The sequence below is a fragment of the Limulus polyphemus genome, unplaced genomic scaffold (genome assembly GCF_000517525.1).
Source record: "Limulus polyphemus unplaced genomic scaffold, Limulus_polyphemus-2.1.2 Scaffold700, whole genome shotgun sequence".
In the NCBI taxonomy this organism is placed as follows: domain Eukaryota; kingdom Metazoa; phylum Arthropoda; class Merostomata; order Xiphosura; family Limulidae; genus Limulus; species Limulus polyphemus.
In genome coordinates this window covers 425591-445998 of record NW_013666310.1, presented here as the reverse complement: position 1 = coordinate 445998, position 20408 = coordinate 425591, and the positions used below count along the sequence as shown (strand labels likewise).

Below are 20408 nucleotides of genomic sequence, written 5' to 3'. Positions count from 1 at the left end.
TGTAATTAGAATTGAATAAAGATATAGAAAATACTTGGCATGGTCGAATATTACAGCTGTGATATTAAAACCCATGAAGAAGTAATCAATAATCTTTGCATTTAATTTTACGAACTTGTGATTTTATTAGATGATTTGATGTACAAGAAACAATTTACGCAACGTAACTGGAAAGCTGTTGAAGTGTTTACATATGCACACGACATCTATTACAATTTATGAAATTCGCTGAATATTCGTTAGATTCCCTTCAAGATTTTGCATATGCATCTTATCTGACCAAAGGTATATCTGCATTTGAAATGTTATATTACTTGTTAACAACAAGGTGAATATTTTATACTAATTGAAACGGGAACCTGCAGTGGCTATGTTACTGATCAACCGCATGAAAAGATGATGTATGTTTGGCTAAAAAGTCAATTATTGATAACCTACGTTTTAAGTTCGCTGTGCCTTGGAAACCTCCTACCAAGTCTTGTTCTAACTCATGCCTACAGCTATTTACGCAACAAGTTAATGGCTTGTTGGACGTTCTATCTAATTTTGCCCCACCCACAAGTTTTCAAATTATTACTAGAGAACCCTGAAGCAAAAACCTGTCAGCGGTACTACTGGCACCAGATATAGATGGCAATGAACATAAGAAAGTTTAAATTCAATATATTGAGCAGTGTGGAAGGTTAAGTGCGTACATACAAACAACAGTTTGGCACATTAAACGTCATTTAGAATTCCATAATACAATATTAAATTTATTTCACAAAAAAACTTTAACTACCAATTGATATATATATATGATGGTACATTATTATGGAGAAAACCGTTTTAGTTTTCTCTGTAGAACAGTTGTAAAATTCTATTGTCATAGATTATGTTTTATGCAGACTTATAAAAAATAAATAGATGTTTCAGCGGTGACATTTTAACATAGAATCACCAATTCCTTCTTTTTTTTTTGCTTTTGTTTTTAAAATTAATATTATGATGCATAAACTAAAGAAAATGTTCAGAAATGTAAAACATTTGACTTGGTTATGTGCTATACTTGAAAAGATAAGTGCTGATACTGAAATGCATATTTTATTTATTTATCATTAATATAAAATATTTTAATCTTCTTAAAAAGCAGATAGAAAACTGATTTCACATTTCAATTAAATTACCAATTATATATAAATAATTAGACTATCTTCAAAGAAATATTCACAAATCATACCAGCTAAAATATTCAATAATACTGATTTATATGAATAATGAGATATAAAGACAATAAATTACGTCTCTAATTTTCTCTTTTTGTGAATTATGATGATCGGTAAAAACTAAACAAATATGCTATGAATATTTGAATTTATTGTGACTAAATAAGTATACATTTTTAATGTTATATTTTCCTTTGCCAAATTTACTTAATTATATTGTGTCTTGTGCAAGCTTGTACCTGAAAAGTGGTCTTCTAAAGCTAGATATAACAATGTTTTGTCTGATGAAGCTAGACATAACATGGTTTCACATAAACACTTATTGGTCTGCTAAAGCTACAGATAACAATGTTAACCATAAACAATGATTTTTTTTTTCAGAGCAGATAATAGTGTTATTCAGTGGACACCAAATATCTAGAAAAAAATAATAACTTATATGCTTGTTAAATTTAGTTTAAAGATAAATGTGTTACGGAAAGCAGATTTTGAAAATAAACATTCATCGTTTGTTTTCACTAGCTTCTAATTGTAAAATAAAATACACAATCAGAGGATAAACAGATAATTATACAGCATATACGCCTTGAAGATAAAATGCATTGCATTTATCGTCCTCAAACTTTGAAGTATTTACTTCTTATTGTTAACTTGTATTTTAGCGCCATCTAGTAATGAACATGAAAATAAGAGTTCAATAAAAGAAATTGTAACATTTGTGCAACAACGAACTATTTGGTCCTTCAAGCCTGGTCTTTCACACCTTTTATAACGAAAAACAAAACACCCTTTATTGTTCAGAAAATAATCAATTCCACTTTTAAGTTGCTGTAATGTTCTGTCAACGGCAACTCATTCCATAAGCTAATCATCGTGTTCAAAAAACTTTACTTGAGCACTTAGCCTGTCTTTTCCAAATCTTAAACACCTGTCCCCTCATCCCATTATCCTCAGGGTGCAGCACAAAGAAACCAGGGATCTCTATCTTTTCGATCCCCTGGATAGCCTTGTAAACTTCAGTAAAACCATATCTTAACCTATCCCTATAAGATAACCCTTCCTTTCCCAGAATCTTCCTATTAACCCTCTTCTGAGCCGTTTTCGATAATATTCTTTCTTCGGTAATGATGCTAAAATTGTATATAGTATTCTCTACCCACTGACTACATTTTTGAAACCAACACCATCAAATTAACCCGAATAATTTTATTCCAGTAGCAAATTTTTGTTGTCCAGTGTAATCCTTCATTTTAGCCTTGGATTCTGCTAAATACTTTTTCTAGTAACTTGATGTAGTGGGCACTCGCGAAAGGCGCACGTGTCTTTTTGCATTACCGCATCTCTGAAAGCGTTCTTTAACTTTTCAAGCAACTCTTCTGATTTGCAAGGCCCGGCATGGCCAGGTGGTTAGGGCGCTCGACTCACAATCTGCGGGTCCTTTCAGCCGTGGGGGCGTTATAATGTGACGGCCAATCCCACTATGTGTGGAGAAAAGATGAGTAGGTTGTCGTTTTAATGTTTGTTTGTTTTCAATTTCACGAAAAGCTATTCGAGGACTATCTGTGCTAACAGCCCATATTTAGCAGTGATAGACTAGAGAGAAGTCAGCTACTCTTTTACCAACTAATAATGAGATCTACCGTCACTTATAATACCATCACGGCTGAAAGGGCGAGCATGTTCAGTGATGTGGATTCGAACCCGCAATCCACAAATTGTGGAATATATTGGTCAGAATACAAACCGAACATGTGTAGAAAATGTATTTTCTTTAATTTATAAATTATAATTTAGTGAATAATCTGAATTTTACATTTGTGGATTACATTAATCGAACTTATAACATTGTATAGTCACTATTATAAATAAGGTGTTGGAATATACCATGTTAAATTTTTTCTTTCTGAATTTATTCCTTGTCCAACTTTATATGTGCAGATTTTATCATAACACGTGGTCAAGAAAACCATTACGTTTATCTTGTTTCAAATTAACATTGTTCCTTTGTCATTTTTGAAGTTGGTAATACCTGTTACTGCCCATGGAAAACATTGCTTATAGCACCCTTTTTTTTGAGGAAGTCTTCAACAAATTCGTCAGTGGTTATACAAATAATATCTGGAGTTTACAACCTCTCCTACGTGTAACAAGACTAATCAGCAATGTGCTATCCCATGTCGTGCTCAGTAAATGTGAAGTTTCTTCAAAGCTAGAAACCTTGCGCATTTAGTGAGTCTGATGAATGGTCCAATTTAGAAACATCTTGAAGAAGCAACTGTCAAATATAAAGCAAGCACGTACGCACATTATGTTTGCCGTTGTCCAAATAAAGGTGGTTTTCATTGTGTTTTACAAATCATTGTTTGTAATAACTATTTGTAATAATTGTTATTGTAAATTGTACTGTTGTGTGTATATTAAAACGTGTTTGTGTTAAAAAACAAAGATGGTGTGTATCAATCTTGTTGGCAAATATCGTAAATTGACTAATATATTGGCGTTTATTTAAATACTAAATCCAAAGTACAGTTTAACTACTAAATTTAAATTATTTAACTCGACTTCGGACTATTCGAAATTCTAATACGTAACACCATACATGTCAAAATCGCATTGAGGTACAGAGAAAATGAGACGTTTTAATACTTTTATTGTCTCTGACAGAGTAAAAAAATATATATAAAATTTAAAAACTGGAATGTCTGGCAACACTGATATTCAGCGGAGCTATCCCATTGCTATAGGAATAATCATTTTACCTGAATATACCTCAACGGCAACTAGGTATGAAATTTGCGTAAACACTTGGTAAAAACAAGGTTCAAATATCAGTTATTAAACCAACTCCAATGAACAGAGAAAATCATTTGGTTTATAAGCAAGACTTGCGTCTCATTAAACGATAGTCTTGCGCATGAGCATAATACTAATACTGGTTTCGTGTTAAGTTCCAGAGTCTAGACGTTTGTATTTGAATTCATTATCACTGTTAGAGCGTTAGATACATATTAGTTTTGGATAGCAGATGTCTATTGTTTGTGAAGTTTAAGAAAAGTTTAATAAGGATAGGAGAGTATGGAAGCAGGTGGTCCTTTAGCAACCAGAGAAAGTGTTCCTTTGTCTTCCAGTTTAGTTGGTGACGTATACATAATCTCGATGTTACTATAGTTACGTATAACTAAGTTGAACCTGAAACGAGGAAGGCCTAGAAAAATTTATGACGCTAATGAAGATTTAAAATTCCTTGACATAGTTCATACTCAAAATTCTGGGGGATAGTACTTTATACATCACAATTTTTAGTTACAGGCTATGATTAATAGTTGAGAATGGAATGTACTCTAACAATTTATTAACAGTGCACCAAGAACTCGAAGTTGAAGTGTATTACCCAAGTTTCCGAAAGTTATCGTACCTGTCGCTAGGCCAGGTACGCTAACTTAAACCTAACATTAGGTTTATATCATGTCATTAACTGCCCACTTGGTTAAAGATGCAGGTGTAATTCTTCTCTTGCTGCTAGTGTCCATGCTAGGTGATGGGTTATTAACAACAGGAATTATTCAACAGAGTGACTTCCTTCGTGCACTGATTGACAACATTACACATGGCTTAATAGCTGTAATTAGTTGGGTCCTTGTTGCAGTTAGCGGAACAGCAACAAGATCTGATGAGCCATCTAGTATTTTTCTGAAGAGTTTATTAGCTGAAGCACTCCTATGTGGACTTATAGCCTGTGTAGTTGACCTGGACCATTTTATGATGGCCAAGTCATTTAGACTAAAGGTACTAAATACTATATATCATGTCAGTAAAACGTTTGCCTTCTTAATACATATATTTGTTGATATATCATTATACGTTGTAATGGTTAACGAAATTAAACCTAATTAGTATTTATGCTTGATAGTTAATTCGTTAGTTTTTATTATTAAAGATTGATATAGATTATTTACAAATGTAAGAAAGTATTACTTTATTCCAACTAGAGGATAGCAGGTTCACATCTATTTACAAGTTCTCATATTTTGATTTTTTATTGTACTACAAAAATGTTTGGCTGGGCAAAAATTATTTATTATTGTTTGCATCAAAATATTTTAGTATTAAAATTATGCAGTGAATCATTATTTAACTTGTGTCGTTTCAGCATGTTATCAATATTTTTTTTACCTAACATTAATCATGGTTTATTATGAAATTTTGTCATTTCTATCTGTTATCTAGCAAAACTGGAAAACAAGATTAATATTTATAATGTTGGACTAATTGAGGAAATATATTTCTCTATAGGATGCACTCAACTTAGGAAGTCGCCCACCATTTCACTGTACAAGTGTACTATTTCTTGCATCATTTTTTATAGTTATTTTTGCAATTATATTGAAAATTTCCTGGTTGGTTAAGCTTGGATTGTTGTTTACTGTAGCAGTGTTAAGCCATCATCTCAGGGACAGTGTGCGTCGCGGATTGTGGTTATGGCCTCTAGGTTCCACCAGACCTCTTGCTTATTGGTTGTACTGTATTCTTCTTGTTTCTTTACCACTTTTAGTACAGATATTAATAAGATGCATTGACTCATGGCAACAAACATCTCCTAAATCCTCAAAATCAACAAATATACTTCTGGTATAGAAGAAATTAGCTTTGTACTTGAAATAGTTTGTAATGTTACACAAAAGTAAAGTAACAATAAGTTTTATATTTGAATATATTTTTTCAACAGAAATTGATGTACTGTACAAATAAATAATAGAAGGATCTTTATTTCGTTTCATAACAATCAACAGTTCAATAATAATTTGTGATATTAATTTTTAATATGAAGTTTAATTAAATTCTTAGTGACCCTGCAAATTTAAAGAGCCTTTGACCTATACTGAAAAAATAATGTTTAACCTTCTGTGAAAAAAAAAATATATAAAAAATCCAGAAAATTTTTTGTTGTAGGTTTTTAATTGCCATAGACATCTGAAGTGCTATGTACATACAGTGTATCTTTATAATAAAAATAATTTGGTATGATACAATGCACTTGCTTGAAAACACTATACATCAGTTTTTCGTTACTGACTGTATACGATTATGGAGAAATATTTTTTAAGAAAACTAACACAGAACTGATCAACAGGTGCAAGTGTTTATTTTTTTGATAACACATTACAAATATCAGGCACATATATATGAACATATTCAAATATTTCTGAAACAGTGCATTGCTTACATGTATGACATGATATCACAGTTATTACAAAAGACACAAGTCACCAGCTATTCATATCTGAAATTTGTAATTTCAAATAGAGAATACATAGTGAAAATAAGTCTGCTATAAACAATGTTCATAGTGCCAATAAAATAAAACTTTTGAGACTGAGACTTTGAAACAAAAGTATATTTTCCTAAAGGTGTGTAAAGTGTATGGTATTTTCTCTATACTTTATAAAGTTGTCTTTTTTTTTAAATAACAGTATCAACAGCACATCACCTTATTTAACTTTTAATTTCATTATTTCTTTGAAATATGGCACTATCTATATTCAGTCAGTCAATGAAAAATCCTTATGTAATATTCACATGCAAGTTTTCATATCCTTATGTAATGTTCACATGTAAGTCTTCATACTGATTGAGACTAACAATATATAAAATATACATGCATTATGATGAAAAAATATATGACTGCTATAACACATGTTAATGGTACTTTTAATTATTTCTAATTAATTTTTCATAATGCTGTGCAGCAAGGAGTTGTGAAAAAACAAATCAATGTTGTTATAACTCACGGAATATTCTTGACAAGATATGTAGATGTTTTCTTTTTTCCAATTGATATTTAAGAAGATATGTTACAGACTTAATTTTTATTTGGTTTTGGCTTGCTTCTCTGGTGTAAAGTCATTAATTTAAAAGACAATGACAGTTGTTTGAAAAATGTTGGTATTTTAGCATCGTTAAATTTAGCATACTAGTTAAAAAAAATTTTGACAGTTTTCTATCAAAGAAAATCATTGAAAATATATATAATTTTTAAAACGATGACCAAAACTAAAGGTATTGTTTCTGATGTTTATGGTATGAAAACTGAAGATATTCAAACTTTCTAATAGCTTTCCACAATAACTATATTAACTTTTAAAATCCATAAAATCAACTAACCTTCCCCAAAAACATCATTAATAGAGCTGGAAGATTAATCGAAAGTAGTTTCCAGTTATTTCAGCTATCCAAGTCTCAAGTGAAATTAAAGCTCTGGACACAGAGTCACATTTAAAACTTAATCAAATTATAAGAAATGTTTGTCAATAAATCTTTTATATCAAAAAGAAAAATTTAAATAAATTCTCATTCTTCACTTCCCTGAGCCATGTGACCCTTTACACTCCTAATTCTCATTTTCAGGTTTTCTTTCTTCCCTTATATGGATTTCATAGACTCCACCAATTAGCTACATAAACAGTAGATATTTACAGGCCAGAAAATAAAACTGAAAACCTCCAACCTTCTTTATTTTCTGAGATATCAATTAATTTATCACACCCACCATGAAAGTTTTTCCTAACTCTTCGTGCTTTTGAAATTTACTTATTTGCTCATGCCTAGTTGTGCATGGTACATGTTTAAAATCAATGGAAAGGCCATTTTGTGAACTACGTAATCCTCACAATATATGTTTGTCTGTATGGTGAAAGTCATTATTTCAGTGCTCTAAATATTAATGGAAATTTTTAACCAATTTATAGCTTAGTTAGAAAGCCAGAAAAATTATAGTAGTTTTGAGCCATTTTATTTTAGTTCATGATATATTTGTTTGCTCTAAAATGCATTTTCGAAAGCTGAATGAATTATTTTTTGACAACAAACATAATCATAAAAAAGAAGGCTTACAAAAGCAGGCACTTGAGTTCAAACCAGCTAAGGTAAATGCTAAATATCTTTATACGTAAATTGTTCTTTTATTGATATATATATTTTTAAACTTAAGTAACTAAAATGTAAAAATTTAAAACTTATTAGGTTATACCAGGGAACTTTAAAAAAAAATTAAGTACAAACTTTTTGTGGTCACTGCTTGAGAAATGCACAAAGAACATATGAAATCACATTTTGTTTACCCTAAACTATTGTTGCACTCCAGCTGGGTGATATCATGCTTGTTGCAGTGGTTATACATGGTACATATAGTAATAAAACAATAAAATTAAACAAAAGCAGTTGTGAAATGTTGAGATCTAAAACTCTTAAAATAAATAAGTGTAATTTTGTGTTACAACCTGCAGTCATTCTAGAAAAACACAATAGGTACTTTTTATTTTATTCCATATTTTTCAATGTTCACTACAGATAATTTTGCTGCAGTCAATGTTTGGGTATAGAAAATAAGGTATAAATTTTACCAAAAAATATATATATATATTAATTTAGAAGGTTCTAAAGGTTAAGCTAATGAAATATAAAAACTGTAAAGTAGAAAGAAATATTGTTTTTCTTAGCATGTAAAATCATCTTTCGTCCAGACTGACTCAATAAAGTCTTCATATATATTCACAGACAAATCTTTAGTAAAATTACTTTATTTAAAAACCTGATGTTTTGTGTACAACAGACTTTTAATGTTTATTACAAGCTTGCCAAATTTTGTGAAGATACATTTAGTTATAGTATGTATAGTTTCATGGTTACAAGGTTATTCAAAAATGACTTAGCCTTTATTCAGAGAGATAGTTGAATGTAGTTGATTAACCCCTTCTGTATTAGGTTTGTTGTTATATTTTAATAGGTTCGAAAGAAGTCACATTTTTTATTTCTCCTTTTGATAACCTATAATTATATATTAATGAGACAAAAGTTATTTTATTATATTTCTGCACAAAATATACTCTATAAATATATGTTACATCTAGATTTGTATGTGATAAATATTACTGCATTGAAACTACAGTAAAGAAAATGAATGCTTCTCTTCAGTGTTTATGATATATAATTCAGATTAGACCTAACAGAGATCAATACAAACAGCATTTCCAATTCCATCTGGTGGGCACTGATTGTAATACATAACACGTGAATAAATTCAGGCGAGAAATTGTTTGCCTGAATTAACTAGAGCATATATTTTTTGAAACACAGAGAGTACCCGAGTTATCTCACAGAAATGATTAATGAGCCTGATGATTAATCTATTATCAAATTTCACTAAATATCTAGCTCTGACCAATACAAGCTATGTTCTACTTAAAGTTATTTCAAATTATTTTAAGAAAATGAGTACTGTATCCATGTGAAAATATATTTGTCAATCCAACAAATCAGAAAATATAACTCAAAAACAACTCCAAAAATTTTACCCCATGTAACTGGGCTGATCACCGTTGAACAAAGTATATGTAGCATAACTTTCAAACATACTAATATTTATTTTATATTATTTAATAATACATATATTCATAAAGTTGGTTGGTACACTATGGATAAATCTCTTGGGTTTTCTATAAATGAATCCTTCAGTTTTAATAGAAGTTGCATGTGTTATAATACACAGAACACTAAAAAGTCAATCAAATAAAATTCCAGTGGGAAGCCCTAAACAGATAAACTTCAAATAAATTTGTTTCTTTCATCATTTATAACACACGTTTTGTGAATTTAACGTAATATAAAATAAACATAAAACTATTAACATATTCTTATATGGAAACCTAAAAAAAAAATCACATAACTTTGAAAAGTAAATAATCACATAAATAAATATATTATTTAACTTTAGTGAGCAATTTTAGGGCTTTAAGATATAAAATAATATCAATAACTTTTATTAGAAGATAATACACAGTTTTGTAAATCCTAAATTTCAAACAATTGACTAGAATACAACATTGCTGAGATACAACAAATATTAATTAATCTATTGCTTTTAGTTCCCATAAATTCAGATTAAAAAGGCAGCCACTTCTAAAAAATAATTTCAAACCGTTCCTGTGCTAACTGATGTCCTTTAATACTTTTCTTATAATATTTGTTTTAATAACCTTTATATTTCAAAACATTTAATGACTAGTAGTTACTGTTTAAGATCGAATCCTCAGGTACAATGATTTAAATACATATTAAGGCCTAGAGTCAAATATATATTTTCACATCAAACTAACTAAGTATTTCAGCAACCAAAAAAATACTAATGTTAGACTGATGATTTTAATATCAGTGTAATTACATAAACTTGCTTTTATCAAAATGACATTACTACAATAAAAGAGTTTACTACAACTTAATAACATACTGCATCTAACAGTTGAAGGATCAGAAAATTCCATCTTCTTTCTACCATATTAACTGTCAATGAAAGGGTTTACACTAAATTATAATAAAAATAAATGCTATAGGCAGTCCTTATCAAGATTGTTATACACATTCATCAAAGAAAATTAACGGTATTATTCACTTACTAATTTTGACTCCAGGCTATATAAAATTGTTCTTGGTATGTAATAGAAATAGTGGTATTAAAACAATGTATTAAAATCATTTCATCAAGAAATTAGGAGGAAGACGACCTTGGTAACAGCATAAAGAAATAATTTCATTTATCTGTTTTGTTAAATGCATGATAAGTTTTGAATTTGACGCAATTTGCCTTCCATCTTTCATGCATCTAACCATACCAATCTTTCACAAAATAAGCTAATATCATTTTTTTTGTACTCTTCCTGTGAGTAAACCTTGACAGGTGGCATGTTTTTGTTTATTCAGCACTGGAAGCTACAGTTATGGTCTATTACACAGATGACCCAAATCATATTTCTGATCCTTCACAGCTACAAGTTTAAATAAGACAACACATTAATACTCCTAAAGAGTGACGTATTCAACAACTGCATATTTTATAACATCAATACTTCAACTGTCCTGTTGAGAAAAAACATATTTTTAAAGGATAGAATGAGTTTCCACATCCTTAGAAAATAATAAAGAAACAAACGTGCATACATATTTGATAACAGTTAGCTATGCTCAGGTAAACTTTGAAAAACCTGAATAATGGTATATTGAATATCAATCATACATTTTTTATTCACATAAAATACATTAAAAATTAAATTATTATGAACAGATTCAGGACTTTTAAACACAGTTCACAAATACAATCACATATCATAATAATTTGTTTTCAATTTCATTTTTTAAAAAATGCCAAAAACAACTGATGAGCATTAAGATAAATACTGAAGAAACCAATAAGTTAAAAAAGGGCTCAACAAACTAATAAAAATAACAGATAAAACAACCTAAGAAAACAGTAGACTAGCAAAGACTAATTTTCTTTAACTGACAGCTAAGATGGCCATATGCTTATTACATCCAGAAGTTGAGATGCTACTGAAGAAAAGCAGGTTTCAGAAACAACCATCAAGGATGAATCCTCATCACCCAAACAAGTCTCCTCTTCATATTTGTCTGAAAAATTTGAAATAAAGATGTACAGAAGAAATATTACATGCTACTGAAGTAAACAATATCCACATTTTCTGTCATTCAGCCCATAATATATATTTCTAATTTCCATTAAAAACTAACCTTCCTGAAAATTAAACATGTTAACACTGTTCTCTAAAATACAATTCATTCCAAAGGAAATACTGTGGTTTACTTTAATATTATATTTTTACTACAAAAATTATCAAAAATCTTATAGTGTAAGTATAAGAAATAAAATAAAAATATGATAAAAGACAAAGTGATTTACTTTCTGCATATACACAAAATATTTAAAAATTTCCTGCAGGCATATACATCAACTATTCCTGACATAACATTATTTTCCTACCAAGTTAGCATGAGGAATTATTGTAACAGGAAAAGCTTATGAATGCAATAAATATATTTGTTTTTCATTTCAAAACTTCCTGCTGGGTTTATTTCCCCTTCCTGTGTTTGTACATTGTCCACTCCTAAAAGGATTTGGGATAGAAATATTTTAATTTACTGGTTTTTTTTTTCTGTGTAACAGTTACGAGATTTCCTCACAATGAAAAATGTTAGATAAAGTAAATTAACCTGCCTTCTAGGAAGGAACTTAACTTTGATTATTTTTACTCAGAAGCTATCAACTATTGTAAGGTATACATACTAAATAAAAAGCAAATCTTAAAAGTATACTACACAGCAGGCATCAGTATCAGACAGTAAATAAAATCTGAAATCATGGAAACATTTAATATGGACAACATTAAGTAAACTAGATGCATCACACAAATATACATTTAAACATAAATATGATAAAAAGTGAATGATGACTTTGGGAGTATAACATTAGGGAAAGGAACAAAAAACTTTCTCCCACATACAATCTGTTGGTAAGACTTCATTAACTCTACATTATATAAATTAATATGTACTTACATATAAGCTTTTCTAGAAGACTCATCAATCGATCTTTCTCTAATTTTGTGAGACAATCAATTGAAGAACCAGGCCCACAACAGTAGTTCCATAAAACCTGACTAACAAGTCCACTAAGTGTCCAGTCCTGCTGACCAATATCCTCTAAGATATCCAGCAGTCTAAAAAATAAAAACTTTTAATCACTTTCTAAAGATACGTTTCAATTACTAAATAGATACATCACATATAACTACTATCTCTATGTATTTGTTGTTGTTGTTTAACTTGTAAAGTTAGGGCAATGTCGTAACAAAATTTACAGATTTTTCAGGATTATTTTTATTTTCTAATTTAACATTTGTAAGTTTTAATATATATATATAGTTATCTCAGGTTTGATGATAATCTTTGAAGTATTATATCAAAATACTTATGTAAAATTAAAATCTGCTTGCTACTACAGTTTGATAAAATCACAAAACCTGTAAATGAAATATGCTTTTAGAATTAAAAAAATCATAAATTTTAAACTGAATTTTTTTAAGCCTGTTATAGTACAGAGAGTTAATCACATTATACGAATACTTTGTACATGCTAATACAATGTTTGGTGAATGTAAACTGTGGTGCTACAAATACTCTTATGATTATAAGGCTATGTCACTGCCCTTTCCCAGGAAGGACATTTATATAATGTGATTGCTAAACAATGTATATCCAAATAACACAACATTTCAAAAAAGGGAGCCTTCAATGTTCTTTATTAGATGCATAAAACCAAACAACAAAGTATTTAGGATAGGGACGGGCTCCTAAACCGCTCCTCAAGCCACTACAGAGCAACATTCTCATCCAAAAAGTGAAGGATATGGTTATAAAGTTAAGCTACCTTAACCCGAAAAGATCAGTGTAATGAAGATGGTCATATTTCCAAATATTAATAACAAGATAATATACAAGGCTTTGAAGTTAAAAAAGGCTCAACAGTTAAAAGTTTGCAAGATTTTGGCAATATCTGACATTCATGAGAAAGATTGCAAAGAAACTAAAATCACTGCAATTTCATTCACCCACTTACCTGTCAAAAGTCCCCTGATGTATTTGTGGAAGCTGATGTACATGTACATTGACATGTCTGTGTAAAGTTTGACTTGTGGTTTAAGATTGACCATACCAACCTTTAATAAAAGCTTGTTACAATGAAATTTGTGGTATTTGGAAATAGAAAGTAACCACAATCATCATGACTGATGATAGAGGAAGTACTTTAAAAGGGCAGTATAGAACCTGGAACATTATTCTTATACTGTGTGATTTATCCTGAGTTTTTGCAGTGTTTTCTTTATCTGATTAAATGACTCAGGCTATAGATTGAAGAATTTATTGGACCCTGCACTATATCAAATTCTTATTCAATATAAATTTATTGCAAAACTTCATAAACATCAATAACCCTTCTCTATGTTAATTTAACTTTTGTATTATAAAAACCATAGTAAATGGATATACATGTACAAAGACAAAAAAAAGCTTACAAAATACTTCAACTATGATTAATGATAAAATTTAATTTGTTGATAAACCCTACAAGTTACACAAATCTATTTCACATAAAAAACCTTTCCAACTGAATTATGTTGAAAATAAAAATTGAAGAAAAATGCTCAAGAAACAATCTATAGCCTAATTGCACAAATTTCTAACATTTATTATGTGAAAATGTAATCCAAACTTCTAAAGATGTATTTTGAATTATTCTGAACTTGGCAAGTAAAGGTTTATCAAAATCTTATATACAGGATTGAGTACATTAAATCAAAACTATTTTGAATATTCACATCAGCAACCACAGCCGACATAAAGCTGCAGAAGAATGGTAAATATCAAAACTACAATTTGACATTGTTTGTTGCTTTGTAGGTAATGTGAAGCAACAAAAACTTATCGAATTTGAGGTTATGTAACAGCCCTTTCTGATGCAAAATATTCATACACACAATTCTAAAAATGTGTTCAGGTCAGGAATTTAGAATTTTTCAGCTGGGGATATTCCTTATACTTAATGACATTGGAAAACAAAGGAACATGGATCAACTTGGGGCACCAGGATCATCCAGAAAGAGTCCTACAAGAAGTCATACCTCAGTTATGGTAAGCAAAGTGTGTAATCTTGTAACAGCTGAGAATCTACAAACATAAAAGTGGGAAAAGCTGTCTATGTGCCCCAGGCAACAGTATGAAACATAATCAAGAAGGATCTCCATCAAAAAAGGTGGCACAAGTCACAGGTACACAAATTACTTTCACAACATATCAGTTCAACTGTTGCATACCTCAAGCAGCTGGAGAATGAAATGTGTATTCATGCTATTCCATTTGAAGACATATACCTGTCAAGTTGTGAGATGCAGGGCCTATAGATTTCTATGTGATTGGACTGTTGAAATTGGCACTGGGAAACTATCATCTTCAGACATTATGGATTATAGACAGCTGCATGGAGGAAGGGTGTGCTCTGAACATGACAGCTTTATGACAGAGCCTTCTGCAATAAAAACTATTTTCAGGGTTACTTTCAAGATACACAGTCATCACTTAGACCATGACCATATGCAGCAACATGGACTTTAATGATTATGTGAGACTCCAAAATCATTTTAATATAATGTACTCAAACTCTAAAAAACATACTGTGACAGTATTATTTACTTAGGAACTCCTTTCAACTGACAGAATGGCTCTTTCTTGTCATCATCTCCAAGGATATTAACCAGAATCCCACATACTGCCAGTAACAATTCTGTAATCCTTGTTTCTACCAGGTTTACCAAAATCGAAAGAGCTGTATGGAAAAAGTAAATACTAAGAGAAGAAAACCCTTTAATTTTGAAAAAAGTCATATTTATACAAAACACTATTTTGTATTGATACAAATCACTATTTCCTCAGAAAAATACATTCTATTTGTATGTTTTATTAAAATGAGGACACACAATAAAGACAAACTAAATAATACCACATTTGAAAAACTGTGAACATTAAGTATTAATTTTATTTAAATGTAAAAATGTACACTTATATACTGGCTGTCCAATCCTCTTATATTAAAAGTTTTATACAAAAAGCTTAAAAAGTTTATGGGTACAATAAGCTTTAGTTTTGTTCAGCCAATACTTTGAAATAGTCATTGTTAATATTCAGACATTCTAAAGGTGGTTTTAATTGGGTGATATTTATGACTGCTATTTTGCTTCATTACAATACTTACTATTAAGTACTACCATACTTAATGATATATTCACAAACATACAAGTAATGACTCACTACCTTTAGAGGTTACAAGGAAATTTCTCACTAATGAAAATCTTGTCAAGTTTCCAAAAATTCTGCACACCTCTAGACAAATATCCTCTTTTGTGTCTAACAATAATGGAAGAATACCTGAAAATGAAAAAATTTTCATTTTATATATACATACTAATGATATGACTCCACTTATGGTTGTAAAAGTCCACTATTTCAATGTCTGGGTCTACCAAATTTTGAGTTTGACCTACAGTGAATACCAACACAGGGCTAGTGGGGTTCTGTTTGGATGAAATGTACACGTGTGTAAAATCAAACTCAATTTTTAATTACTAACATTTACAAAAATTCTACTTCTTTTTCTTTCCAAATTATTCAAAAGCAACTGTCACTGAAATTTTTATAAGTTCAGTAGCCTGTTTATCAATATCAACAATACGCTAATTCATCATAGTCATGATATACATATACATGCGACTCAATTACTAACTTGAATATTAAAATATGCAGTTATTTAGTTTCATGTTTATAAAATTTTCTAATCTAAGTGATTATTTTTTAAGGGAATTAGAAAAGCTATTTTTTAATAAAAGGTTTTATGATCCAAGACGAACCAGCTACGTTTGAGTGAAATTAGTTGGATCACTCATTCAAAACTCTGTAGCCTTTTTTCTAGATGCAGTGAAAATGGCAAGGTGTTCTAAGTATAGGATCACTGTGAGGTTGTTTTCATTTTGTCACATACATTACGTATGTGAAGTTTGAATGCTGTACAAATTTAGTGTTGAAATTTGTTTTCATTACAAACTCAAATGAATAACTTAATGTCTTATCTCCATTTCTCAGGTGTATGACACTAGTCAATAGCCTAGGACCATTCTATCCACCAGGTGGCGGTGCTGTCGGTAATCTGGATAACCTGCCCAGAATTGTTTTGCTTTTCTATAGTCTGAATTAAATCATATTAATTTCAATACGTCACAAATACCAATCTATCACATATATAGATTGGTTAACCTGCCTAAAGAATTTAAGTCTGTATCAAATATACTGACATTGTAACAAATAAGATATGTATATATATATATTTGCAATATGTAATAATTCAGTCATTATAATGAAAGAAAAAATAACTTAGTTAATATAATTTTAGTTTAGGCAAGTAAATTTTTCATGCCTACTAGACTGAAGCTAGTGCATATTTTTTTTCTTACATCCCTAGATATCCAGATCTAAATGCCTCTTCTAACCCACATGTACAGAAATGAAGACTGTTAGATCCATAATCATATTAATCAATATATATTTTCATTTCTCATTGCTGTAAGTCAAAAAAAGAAGATAGAAAGTTGTCAAATTGGTAGAGAAAATATAAGAAATTTAAATAGCACTGGTATGTTTAGGATAAATAGGCAAAATAAGAAACATAAACTGGCCAAAAACCTTGAAATAAGAAATGGTAAAGCATCAGGGACTATGTATATTTGCATCTAACATAACAAGTACAGTTATGGTGATAACCTGTGTGTGCCTAGTCAGACTATGGTTGCTTTTGTTACTGAGATGGAATGCACTTTACAGGGCTATGTTTCATGGTATTATGCACAGTGATAAGATCAGAAAAAAACTGTATGCTGCCATCTCCAAATCAGACCTGTCAAACATAATCTATGATCAGAGCAGTTGTAATTTAGAAAGAATGTTCATTATTCATCTACACATCACTGTCAGAATCCAACAAGTACTCAAAGAGCAAATAACTGTCTTCAAAAAAGCTCATACAAAGAGTAATAGTAAAGTTGTCAAACTATTACACCTGCAACGTTAATTAAACCTATTCTGAAAATTCCAGATAATCATTAGATTTTATTATCTTAGGTAATTTAATATGTCAGTTATAAAACAGGTTTTGAATAAATCTTTATTAACAGATGTGATACCATTTTATCCTTGGCATAGTCATTATGGGCATATGCACAAATGATAAGTACTGAAGTTAAAAAAAAAAAGCTTCAGTGGTGGATAATGGTTGTGTTAGATTTTTAAGACAGTTTGTGAAAGCAAGGTGTACATTATAATTATGCAGTGGTATTGGAAAATACTGATAACTTTTTAAATTCTAATCAATAGCTATTTTATACAATGCAATGTAAAGGTAAAAATTTAAGGCCTATCTGATTGTAAAACTTACATTGTAATCTATTGTACATTTCATAAATAATGTTTTATGTCACCATCAGTAACATGTTCCTGTCCGAAATTAGATCTGAGTGATTTTAATCTTCTAGACAAAGTCACAAGTTATATGACTGCTACAGCTAACACTGTTAAAAGTGCTTGTAAACACAGAGCTTGAAACCATACTGTCATGTGTCACAGTCAGTGGGAGTGATCGTTCTTGATGGTCTACTTCTCTGAAAGAAGTTCATTAGAAAATTCATTTAATTTTGAAATATTAGACAACTCAAAGTCATTGATTCTTGAATTACAATAATTTATTTGTGGAATATCTCCCAGTCAAATATATTTATATAAAGATGGAGGTCTTTTTATAACAAAAATGTTTCTTTAATAAATGTTATTTCAGTAAAATTACACATAAAAACAACAACAATTATGTCATGAGAAAGACTGTGTTGGAAATTAAATTAACAAACTTACAGATTTAATTTCGTTTTCATAAGGATTTTTGTGAACCTATCATTACAAAACTACAGTGTTAAAACAAACATATAAGGAAATTATAACTCACATTTAGCTGCAACTGCCTTAGATGAGGTAAAATGGTTCTCAGTAGATAAATAGTAGGATAAGTTATTGAGACATATCAAAGTAGTGAGTACAAGTTCTTCTCCACCTTCCATCTCTCTACTGTCTAGATACACAGCTTGTATTAGACTAAAAGTTTTTGTACACAGATGTTTCATTACATAGCACTAAAAGGTATCATTATTTAAATTTACATGTACCTCACCAACAGATTGATTAACAGAGAAAAGTTAAGTTAAAATGATCATGTTAATAAAACAATGTATCATAAATTTCATTATGCATTTAAACAATAGCTATTTTTAAAATATGTATTTAATGCACATTTATATTTATAAAGTCAAAGAAATTAAAAACAAATAATTCTTGTGTCTAAAAGCAGATGCAAAATTGTTCTATAAAAAAGTTAATTTTGGTTCTTGCTATATTAACATTTACGTTTTGTAGGTAATTAATCAAAAAAGATGTAGACAATTTCCTATGAACTTCTGATCTTTTTTCTTGGTTCGAAGAAAAAGTTTTGGGCTTCATGCTGATTCCTTGGTTTGATCAAATCTGCATTTTGTAAAAAACCAAGAAAAAGCAGCAACAGTTGTTCAAAGAAAACTCAGTCCACATGTTTAATAAATTATTTAAACGTTGATATGATCTTAAGATGCTTACAAAATTCAATGAACAAGGTATGAAGCCACATGTAAATACACAGCCTAAGGACAACTTAATTTGATAAGCTAATATATATGTATTCCTAGATTGTTTGAAACTGTTAATTAAAAAGCTCAAAATAAAATAAATACTTCAGTTAAGTATTTCTTTTCTTCATTCTTCACAGACTAATAATTCTTCCATTTGAAGTAGTAACATTAAATAGTGGCACAAGTTGTCTAAGTATGCACCTTATACTTTAATGCTGTTGAACATTTAAATAAATAAATATATATACATATAGTGTTGAGTACTTTATATTAAAAATATCTGGAATAAGCAAATCAGCAAGTCACTGACAACCACAGCTGATATAAAGTTCCAGTAGAACTCATATATCATAGATGGTGTGATGGTGCTGAAAATTGATTGCTTTTGCAAATGATGTGTAATAGTTCTGTTCAAAGCAAAATATTCATACATTCAGATCATAAAAATTTGTTCAGATCGAGGACTTAGAATTTCCAAGATGAGGATAACTATTGTACTTAATGGCATTAGAAAGCAAAGGAATACGTATCAACTTGAGGCATCATGGTAGGGTGATGAGCTTCGGACTCCAGAACTGTTTTAATGTAACTTAGTCAACTCTCTGTATATATAAATATCATATGGGAGTTAATTTATTTTATTTGTTAAAAAAAAATCTCTTTTAATATTAATATTACGATGCTTTATTCGTACATTGAAACATAAACTCAAATTGACTGTACATGTTTGACAAATGTTTTTTTAATAGCTTAGAATGTACGATTAATTATTTAAATATATTTTCTGTTAATAGTATTTATACAAAACATAACAACTTACCAATGATTCTTAACAGTATGTCCCACAATGTATCACAAGCTGCCAAATGATTTCCTGCTTCTTTGTTAAGGCTCATATTAGCAATAAGTCGTACCGCCTACAAACGGGAAGTTTAACTGGTTATAGCTATGAAATGACTACATGTTGTTAATTCCAAACTAACGATTCAATCTAGTAAAACAAAAAATATATTCAGTGACTCATTATTATGTTGGAGACTAAAAAAAT

General features: G+C 29.8%; 2 protein-coding genes across 5 annotated transcripts in view; one reads left to right on the top strand and one right to left on the bottom strand.

The window, feature by feature from the left end:
- The first annotated feature begins 4134 nt into the window (after nucleotides 1-4134).
- On the top strand, nucleotides 4135-9754 carry LOC106460067 (transmembrane protein 267-like). Its single transcript, XM_013919752.2, has 2 exons — nucleotides 4135-4991; nucleotides 5499-9754. The coding sequence occupies exons 1-2, from the start codon at nucleotides 4671-4673 to the stop codon at nucleotides 5838-5840; spliced, it is 663 nt and encodes a 220-aa protein (XP_013775206.1). The 5' UTR covers nucleotides 4135-4670; the 3' UTR covers nucleotides 5841-9754.
- Nucleotides 9755-9984: 230 nt separating this feature from the next.
- LOC106460066 (armadillo repeat-containing protein 2-like) overlaps nucleotides 9985-20408 on the bottom strand; it is a 37562-nt gene continuing 27138 nt past the window's right edge. For all 4 annotated transcript variants that reach the window (XM_022386682.1, XM_022386685.1, XM_022386684.1 and 1 more), the window contains exons 16-21: nucleotides 20181-20277; nucleotides 18649-18771; nucleotides 15918-16031; nucleotides 15300-15432; nucleotides 12609-12769; nucleotides 9985-11663 (exon numbers count right to left, since the gene is read on the bottom strand). In XM_022386682.1, the coding sequence (XP_022242390.1) occupies nucleotides 11542-11663; nucleotides 12609-12769; nucleotides 15300-15432; nucleotides 15918-16031; nucleotides 18649-18771; nucleotides 20181-20277 (750 nt within the window). In that variant the 3' untranslated portion in view covers nucleotides 9985-11541. The remainder of the gene's footprint in view (nucleotides 11664-12608; nucleotides 12770-15299; nucleotides 15433-15917; nucleotides 16032-18648; nucleotides 18772-20180; nucleotides 20278-20408) is intronic.